General features: G+C 45.2%; 1 protein-coding gene across 2 annotated transcripts in view; it reads left to right on the forward strand.

Moving 5' to 3' along the window:
- KCNA2 (potassium voltage-gated channel subfamily A member 2) overlaps positions 1 to 5,908 on the forward strand; it is a 60,190-nt gene extending 54,282 nt beyond the window's left edge. The window contains exon 4 of one of the 2 annotated variants that reach the window (XM_027856786.1): positions 3,224 to 5,908. In XM_027856786.1, the coding sequence (XP_027712587.1) occupies positions 3,224 to 3,319 (96 nt within the window). In that variant the 3' untranslated portion in view covers positions 3,320 to 5,908. The remainder of the gene's footprint in view (positions 1 to 3,223) is intronic. The other variant, XM_027856787.1, reaches the window with a different exon arrangement.
- Positions 5,909 to 9,962: the final 4,054 nt, after the last annotated feature.

Genomic DNA, 9,962 nt, shown 5'->3' on the forward strand with positions numbered 1-9,962 from the left:
TCTTCTTCTTCTTCTTCTTCTTCTTCTTCTTCTTCTTCTTCTTCTTCTTCTTCTTCTTCTTCTTCTTCTTCTTCTTCTTTTCTCTCTCTCTCTCCCTCTCTCTTCCTTCCACGTAATCTGGACTTCTGTGGGATCTAGGCACCTCATGATACCAGGGCGGCATTTTAGAAAAAAAATAGAGCCCAAACATTTAAGACCCTAGGGTGACCTGACCTAATCTCACTGCCCCCAAGCCCACTGATCTGATATGGGAAAGGCTTCTCCATAAGCTTTTTCATTGATTGAAAATTTGATTTCCTAGCCCTAGTGCCTGTGTGACTACCCACAGTGAAGGAACTGCTTTCAGACCCTAATCATCTTCTTTGACTTTGGTACTCCTAGCCAGTGAGACCTCCAGCTGATGAACTCCCTCCCCATTGATCTCTTTCATAAAACATCAGCATCAACCCTCTTGGAAGTGAATGTGGATAGTGCTTCTTTCTGTCCATGCTTCCAAAGTCCCCTCATGCTTTAAGGAGGTTTTCCTGCCAGTACTATTCATCACTATAGAGAGCAGGATACAATGTGAAATACCTAATGATCAAATATTAAAATTGCACCCAAGCTCCATCATCCTGGAGACATGTGTTTTGGACCAGCTGTCCAGGAGTGGAAATGGGTTGAACTGAGCCACTCATTCATTCATTCATTTATTCATTCATTCATTCATTCATTCAATTATTCATTCATTCAACAAACATTCATCCTTTTGTCTTTTCTCTCCAATTCCTCCTTGTGACCAGCAAAAAGCCCTTGTAAGGTAGTCAGTTTGGTTTAAGCATGCATTCTAGGACTACAAAATGAAGTCCTTCCCTGGTTTGCCCTCATCTCCCACCAATTCATGCCTATGATCTTAGTTTCCCTGATGTTCTAACCACTTGAGCCAATTAGCAAATAACCACGAATCAAAAATGTTCTCCAGGATTGGGTGGCAGCCTAGGGTAGCGGACAGAGCATTAGACTTGGATATTAAGAAACTTGGGTTTTACTCTAGACTCTGCCACTAATTAATTAGCTGTGTGACCCTAAGCAAATTGCTTAGTCTCTCAGGGCCTCAGTTTCCTCATCTGTAAAATGAGGAGAGAAGACTAGGTCACCTCCAAGGTCCCTCCCAGTTCTGGCATTCTATGAGTTGTGGTGGACAGTCTTTATCCTCAGACTGACCCCATCCTACTCTCAGAGTCCAGTCTTGGCCCTTACCCTTAACTAAGGTGCTGGATCTCTGACACATACTCTCCTGGGCCAGCCCCTCCCTCAAATGAAAGCAAGCTGGTCAATGCTGCCCTTCCCTAAGCTTACCTCACCCCCTCCCCATTTCCACCCATCACCCTCCCCCAAAGCATAATTTCCATTTTTCATATTTTATTTATCTTTTGAAAAAAAAGGAGGAAAAGTGCAATAAAATAAATAGTGACTGTTTTCTTTAGCAATAGCTATTTTAAAACCTTGCTCTCAGGACTGAATAGTGATAGCACCTGGATTCTAGGGTAAAGACCGGAGTCCCTGGGTGTTCCCTCACCATTCAGTAACTTCCTTTCTCCTTGGCACTCAGTTGGCCCGAGTTCTATTGCTTTGAAGCCCCTGACCCTACTTCCAGAATGTAAATGTGTGCAGATGGAAAATGCCAATGGGAAGCGTGCCAGGTAGACAACGAGAAGGTGTGGGGGTAGAGGGGGCAGGAGACTACACGTACACAACCTCCTTTTCTCTGTGGACTACTCTGAACTGGTGAGAGTGCTGCCAACCCCCAAATGCCAAAACCATGAATTTGAGTAGGCTCACACTTGGTCTTCAAGTTAGCTCTGAATCTATCTCTGGCAGCTCATAATGGAAGCCCAAGAGAAAGGGCTTACCAAGTGATTAAAATAAGGCATCCTGAGCCATTAGGAAAAGATCCTTCCCATAGATTAAGAACCATTATCTAATTTTTTTTGGTCCTCCCTAAGTGGAAAATGGTTCCTGAGGGCCTTTGGCCCAGCATTTCAGCGTTGGGGCTCGGGCAGGGGCAGTATGGATGACTTTACTCCCTTCAAAATGAAGACAATGCTGATTTTTTGAACAATCCTTTAACCAAAAGAACATGTATGAATGTTATGGAAAGGGGGGTTAGGGTTATGATCAACTGGGGAAAATAAATGGAGGCACTCACAGTGACCCAGTTCTCAGAATGGATATTCAGACAAACTGAGTTGGGATAAGGAGTGGGGTCACTGTCTATGTCATACTAACTCATAGCCACAAAATGCAGCTGCACAAGGAATGAACAAGCAATGAGGGAGGTTTAGGAGAGGGCCCCTGAAAATCTAGGTGTACATATACTTACTTGTATTGCACAATCGTGGTTGGTGGATAACTGATGATGGCCTGGGGGCCATTACATTCCTGTTTAATCCGCCCTTGCTCGTTCACTCCCTCTATATACATATATACACATATATGTACATATATATGTGTGTGTGTACATATATGTGTGTGTGTGTATATATATATACACACACACATGTATATATATTACAACAACCTCAATTAACAGAAATGGGCATGCTCAGGGAAAGTGATATACCAGTTAACTGAATAATTTGTCTGAGTGTTGATAAGAGAAAACCTTTTTTGCTTATTGCTGAAAATCTTCCTCAAATATATCACTTAGTCCATGCTTCCCTGACTTAGTAAGTAGAGTGTATACATATAGCTGTGATTGAAGTTTTCACAGGTTCAAATGATTTTAAACACTGTACAGGCCTGTAGATGGAGAAGGCTTGGGGTATTGTGCTGGATGAAGATGGACCTCAGGGATAACTCCTGAAAGTTAGTGATTGAAAAAAACTCCTACTCTGAGTCTATTTTGTCTACATTTGCCTCTTTCTTCTAAAAGTATAGTACAGGGAAAAAAGTAATTCTTGTTATTTGAGGGTTTTGATGACATGGGGTCTAGTTATTTGAGGTTTTCCATAGATACACATATGTGTATATATAATATATGTGTACATATATGTATATGTATACCATGACTGCAGAAATTATATATACAAAGCAAACTCCCTTAGTTGGATGAATGTGGAATAAATTCAACAAACCATGGAATAAACTGCATATATTTGGTTCTTTGTCCTTCCCTCACCCCTCCCCCATGATTTCTAGCCTCTCTACTTCTCTAGTTCAGCTATTTCTCCCCCAATTCCAGCCCTATTTAGAAGACAGCTCTCTTCTAACAAGAGGAACAGACAGATTCCACTTTGGATCCTCCCGCCACCCCAGTAGTAGCCTCGCTCCTATATAAACAGGGGGTAAGTTCTCAAGCTCAGACTTTCCTTATTCTGCCTGGCCTCTCTAAAGAGGGACAGAAACACCTTTCCCAGCTTGGTAACCCTGGAGAAGAGGACATCGCAAATATTCTGCAGCAGACTAAATAAAGTAGTTATCTCTAGTCTTGCTCTCTCCAGTTCTGTCTGCTTTTTGGTGAGACTATCCTATGCCCTGAAGATAATTTGGCAGTCCCTTTCAATCCCTCCTTTTGAAAGTCCCAATGGTGCGTAGAAGAGGGGTAACCGTACTCCATTGGTTTTAATCAGATCTCTGGGGTTGAAGTAGGAGGGACTTGCAAGGCTTTGTAACCCTGTGGGAATAAGCAGCATAGGACCCATTAGAAGCAGCCAGATCAGGCCAGGAATGTGCTGTAAATTCTTAATCATGCCCCCGTCTGTTGCATGCTAGACCCATGCATTGTATGATGTTTTCCATATAACTGGACAGTGTCACCCCATAGAAGGTTGCATCAATCTAGAAGGATAGTCAACAGCATCTCTGCAAAATCCAGCGATGCAGACATCTGCCATGCCAGCATTCCTGGTGACGCTGAGTGGGTGACCATCAATCAGCTGGGGATTGAGCTGGCCCCTGCTGGGTAATGTTGCCAAATGAATCTGGACCAAGAGAGGTACCGCCAGGGTTCGGGCGGTATTGAATATAGGCAATGGACAATGGTCGAGGGGGTGATTTTTGAACTGAATATGGACTGTGCGTCTTTAGTGTGGGCCCTCTGCCTAAGCATCTGAACGGCCCAGGCTCTCTGAACAAACAAACCATCACCTCACATGGTAGCAAGTCACCCTGGCAGAAATACTGTTGGTGGATATAGGGTGAACCTGTATGAGTTCTCGTAACCGCTCTTTTCCCGCTAAGACAATGTAGAAGTTAACCCAGCTATTATTTAATCTGTTCTGGGTCAAATCACCACTGAGACCTCATCTAGGTTCTAGGTGCACTGGGAGCAGGTGTGTTTACAGGTGCCAGAGCACCTAGGTAATTAGGGCAGTGTAGATGTGGCCATGTGCTTATACCATCCATCTCTACTCAAAGCACTTCATTCTGGGCCCCTTCTCTGTTCTCACAAGAGGCCTCTAAACCCCTGCTGCTGCTTGAAAATGACTCCCAGGAGTCCCAGCTGCTTTGTTTGTGTGTGTGTGCATGGTGTGTAAACACCCCGTACAGATATAGAAAGCGAAAAGAGGAGACGGGAGGAGGAGATCTTTCAGAGAGGGGCTTGCTCCGCTGCCAGACGATTTCCAGGTCAGCTCTTAGAAATGCTGCCAAGATCCCTGGGCCTTTGCTGTTCATGAAGTGCATTTGCAAGGACATTCAGATTCCTATTCAGGTGTGGCCAAAAAAGAAGCAAATCAACCCCAGGCGGTGGCCTGAGCCTGCTCCACTGGACAAAAGGAAAGAAAAACAGTCCCAGGCAGGTTTGGGGGCAGGTGAGGGTTAGCTCTGGAGTTTCTGAACATGATATCCCCTTGCTTGCCCCACTATTATCTGGATGCCATAACCAGCTCCCCTGTCTTCCTTTGGCATCTCCATACCAACAACTCCAACCCTTGAGAGAAAGGGGCACTACCCTATTGAAACTTGAAAGTCTGAAGGTCTCCCCTCAGCCTACTGAGATGATGATGATGCTCCAGTTAAGTCGTCATCTTGCCCCTGAATTTCTGTGCCCATGAGCCCCTCGCTCTGCAGGGTACAGTCTGGGTACAGCCCAGATTTGTAATATGGTGACTAAGAGCTGGTGTCTAAATGTTGGTGTTCCTTGGGCATGTTGCCAATCCGTGATAAACCTCTAGTTTGTGGGACACTATTTCCTTTCTAGGACTTGTGTGTATATACAGTATATATGTATATGTGTATGTACAGTGTATGTGGCGACTGCCTCTTACTTGGGAGCATGCAGCTGTTTGTAACCAAGTACAAAGACATTAATTAGGGGTTTGCACTGGCTTCTCATTGCTCAAGACTCTGCAGCTGCCCTCCAATGTCCTGTCCCTGGTAATTGCTGGAAAAATGCAAAGGGAAGCAAGCTGATAAATAAGCCTCATTGGAATCAATAGGAGAAGGAACTACGAGGTTGGTGGTGAAAGCTTCCTAAGAGTGATTCGGAAGTGGAACTGTGGGTCTCCATGGCAATGGGAGCCAAAGACAGAGCAGGACTGGTGGGGAAGACTCCCGGGAGTTTGGGAGTTGTTTAACCATTTCTTTGCTTGACAAAAATTTAGACACCAGCTGTAACTCAATTGCACTGTCTGTATAGATGTTATTCTTGCTGACATGTCCAGGGAGCTTTCGGGCCACCTCAACCCCCATGCTGCCTAACCTAGACCACCGCCCTACCCCCCACCTCAAGCCCAGACTTCTGTAGCTGAGAATCAATCCCTGTGTCAGTAAGGTCTGATATTTGTACATAGATTATACATACACATGTACATATGTGCCTCAATGAGCATTGGCTGTCTATCATGGATGTACATAGACTTCATAGAGTACCATAATTTTTTTTTGTAAATATGGACACAGGTAAATAAATATATAAATATATATTACTGAGGATTTATTTTAACATCATTCTGTGTGAAATGAAAAATAAAATTTTTAACAGACATCAAACCTTTTCAGTTTTTTCTGTGCTTTGCTCTGAGTGGCACCCCCACCCCACCCCCACCGTGTCACCTAAGCCTACACTGCTCCATTTCCCTTCAGGGTTCTGTGGAAGATAATGACCTGGGTAGCCAGAGCAAAGTGTCCCAGGTCACCCAGCTGTATAGGCCTCTCCTGGATTCATGCGGAACTCAATGGCCTTCCATTCTCCTCCCTCAGGGACCTCAGAGATCCAAGCCAGAAATTCCCACTTCTGGCCCCAGCATCTCTGGAAGTTGTAGAGAAATAGATTATAATTTGATTTAAAGAAAAACTGCCTAAAAATTCAAAAGTGGCATGGGTTGCCCAGAAAGTAGAGTTCCCCATTACTAGTGCTGTTCAAGAGGATGCTGGCTAACCGTGGATGTGGAGCACTGAACTTGGAGTCAGGAAGATCTGAATTCTACTCCTGCTTCAGATACATACTAGCTGTGTGGCCCTGGTCAAGTCATTTAACTTCTTTCAGACTTACTTTCCTTCTCTGTAAAATAGGGAAAATAATATCACATGCCCCATAGGACCATGACCAAAAGTGGTAGTGATGGATATTGTGCTGTGAAAGCCCTCTCCCTAGGCTCTCTGAGTCACCTCTCCTTGAACCCTCAGCCAGCTATGGGAGGGCAGGGAAACAGAATATGAAAAGGGACAGGGAAAGGATCTTCGCTGAACGTAGAGAAGGTAAAAAACACTAACTACACATTTAGCAGGGCCTAGGACAGTCTAACTATAAGGAGCTTGACTGTCTTGCCATGATATTCTTTTTGGAAAGGAATTGTGTTTCTGGACAGCAGGTGCTGAGGCAATGAGAGATGGGGTGCCAGAGGGAGGAGAAACCACTTATGAGAGCTCAGCAGCCAGCAGAGTCTGGTGTGAATTTAAAAACAACCACAGGAATGAGAAGAGCAAGGCACCTGGAAAGCCCCCCTCTGCCCCTCCCTCTCTTCCTCCTCTACCCCCACTTCTTACCCCCAGGCTTGCTTGGCCTGTTGCCTCGACTGAAACGAAAAATCAGAGTCAGGTTATGTCCTCGTCTCCCAAGGCCTAGGATAGGCCATCCCCCTCCCCCTTCTGTGGAGTCTGGGGAATGTTGAGGGAGAGAACTAACAGACTGAGCAATGTGTTTGTCACTGGCTAACTTGGACTCCTCTAGACAGCCAGAGTAAAAAGTCCAAGACAAAGCCCAGGGCGGTGGACAGCAAATGGAAGCCTCGCTGGGGAAAGGAGAGGAATCCAACACGTCTGTGGATCCCACATCCAGGCCCTGGGCATCCTCATAGGCACAGCGGGGAATGGATCTGGAGAGATAATGTGGTGGACAGACAATAGGATCATAGATGTGGAGCAGAGGGTCTTAGCCTGGGGTCCACCGATCCATTTCAGGGGGCTCTGTGAACTCACATCTTTATTTTCACCAATCTTTGGTTTCCTTGGTAATCTCAGATATATTATTTGACGCACGTAAGAATATTATTCTGAGAAGTGGTCCATAGGTTTCACCAGACTGGCCAAGAGGGCCATGATACCCCAAAGGGTTAAGAACTTTTGATTAAGACACAGGGGTGGGGAACCTGCAGCCTCGAGGGCACATGTGGCCCTCTAGGTCCTCAAGTACAGCCCTTTGACTGAATCCAAGCTTCACAGAACAAATCCCCTAAATAAAAGGAGCTCCAAAATTTAAAGATTGAAGGTAGCTATCAAGTCATCTAGTGATGCCGGCTAGCCTCCTTGCCATCCCTCAAACAAGAATCTCCAGCTTCCAACTACCAGCATTCTCTGTGGCTGGCCCCCATGCCCGCAACTCTCTCCCTGCTCATCTGGGCCTCCTCATCTCTGCCTCCTGGTGTCCCTGACTTCCTTCAAGTCCCAGCTAAAACCCCACCTTCCATAGGAAGCCTTTCCCAACCCCCCTACTCTCTGTTAAGCAACTCTAGTTTATCCTAGACACATCTCACTGGGTCACAGTTTGCATGTTATTCTCCCTGTGAGACTGGGAATTTCCTGAGGGCAAGGACTGGGTTTTGTTTTGCCTTTCTTTGTATCCTCAGAGCTTAACATAGTATCTGGCATATAGTAGGCGGTTAATAAATGCTTGTTGACTGACTAATCTAGTCCAACTGTCTCATTTTACAGAAGTGGAAACTTCAGCCCGGAAAAGCTAAGTCACTTTCTTAAGGTCACATAGAGAGTAAGTAGCAGAGTCAAGATTTGAACTCAAGTCCTCTAACTCCCAATTCAACACTTTTGCAAATACCAGTGATGCCAGTAGATCAAGGTTCGAGACCCAGCTCTTCTATAACTTCCAATGACCTTGGACAAGTTACTTCCTATCGCCAGGCCAGTTTTTGTATCTGTAACTTAATAAGGTTGGATTAGAGCAGAGTTTCTTTCTTTTTATTATTATTTTTTTTTTGGCTAGTCAATGGGGTTAAGTGACTTGCCCAGGGTTACACAGTTAGTGAGTGTCAAGTGTCTGAGGCTGAATTTGAACTCAGGTCCTCCTGACTGCAGGGCTGATGCTCTATCCACTGCGCCACCTAGCTGCCCCTAGAGCAGAGTTTCTTTTTTGCTTTTTTTTTTTTTTTTGCTTTTTTGTTGAGGCAATTAAGGTTAAGTGACTTGCCCAGGGTCACACAGCTAATAAGTGTCATGTGTCTAAGGTCAAATCTGAACTCAGGTCCTCCTGACTCCAAGGCTGGAGCTCTATTCACGGTGCCACCTAGCTGCCCCGAGTTTCTTTTTTTTTTTAACCCCTCAGCAGTCTGGTGAAACCTAGGGACCCCTTCTCAGCATTATGTTTTTAAATGTATAAAGTTGTTGTTTGTCCTTCATTTTCAAAGAGGACCAATGACATCCCAGGTGATGTCTTGACTTGGGCACAAATTGCATTTAAGTAAAGCAGGGTTGCACAAAGTCATCAGCTTCACTCTCCCTGAGTCATCTGATCCAGCTCTAAGCGCCCCACAATGACCACTTCGAGGGGCAGGTAGGTGGCACAGTGGATAAAGCACCGGCCCTGGATTCAGGAGGACCTGAGCTCAAATCCGGCCTCAGACACATAACACATACTAGCTATGTGGCCCTGGGCAAGTCACTTAATCCCATTGCCTAGCAAGACAAAACAAAACAAAACAAAAACAAAAACAAAAAACAAACAAATGAAAAAAAAAACTGCAATGCCTGCTTCAGCCAGTTTCATGGCTGTTGGAACAAATTGTTCTCATCCACCTGATCTGCCTTCACATTGCTTGGGGTAGCACCCCCCTAACTAACTAACTGATGGGTTTGAGGCCTGTCAGTTACCCTCAACCTGATTTAGCCCATCTGCTTAGATGGTTTTCCTGGGCTGCCATGGCCACACATGCTACAGTTTCTTGGAGCCACAGGTGAAAGTTGGGTGACATGGGGACATCAGGGGTGCTGGAACACCCCATATTCCCCAAACACATAAAGTATATAGGATTACAAAGTAAACCAATTATATTGAAATACAGTTATCAAAATATTACAAAAACAAGTTCACAGAGCCCCAAGTTCAAAACTGCTGGACTGGTTGAACTCCAAATTCTCTTCCCATTGTAATATTGTTAGATCCTTGGGCAAGTCACAAGATCGCAGGCCTAGAGCAGGAAGGTACCTCTGAGGACGGTTAATGGAATCCTCTCACTTGGAAATTAAGGAAATCGAGGCACAGGGAGGTAAGTCTAGGTCACAGAGGTAAATAAGCACTCTCACTGGACTTCCCTTTCCCCATCTGTAAAATTTGATTCTGGAAATGATAGGGAGCCCCTGGAGTTTATTGAGTTGGGTGGAGGGGATGAGACCTGGTCAGACCTGCTCTTCGGGAAGGTCACTTTGACAGCTGAGTGGGGAATGGACTAGAGCAGAGAGAGGCGTGAGGCAGGAAGACCAAACAGCAGCCAATTGCAATAGTCTAGGTGGGAGATGAGGAGCGCCTGCAG

The sequence above is a fragment of the Vombatus ursinus genome, unplaced genomic scaffold, assembly GCF_900497805.2.
Source record: "Vombatus ursinus unplaced genomic scaffold, bare-nosed wombat genome assembly UNPS02011613.1, whole genome shotgun sequence".
Lineage (NCBI taxonomy): Eukaryota > Metazoa > Chordata > Mammalia > Diprotodontia > Vombatidae > Vombatus > Vombatus ursinus.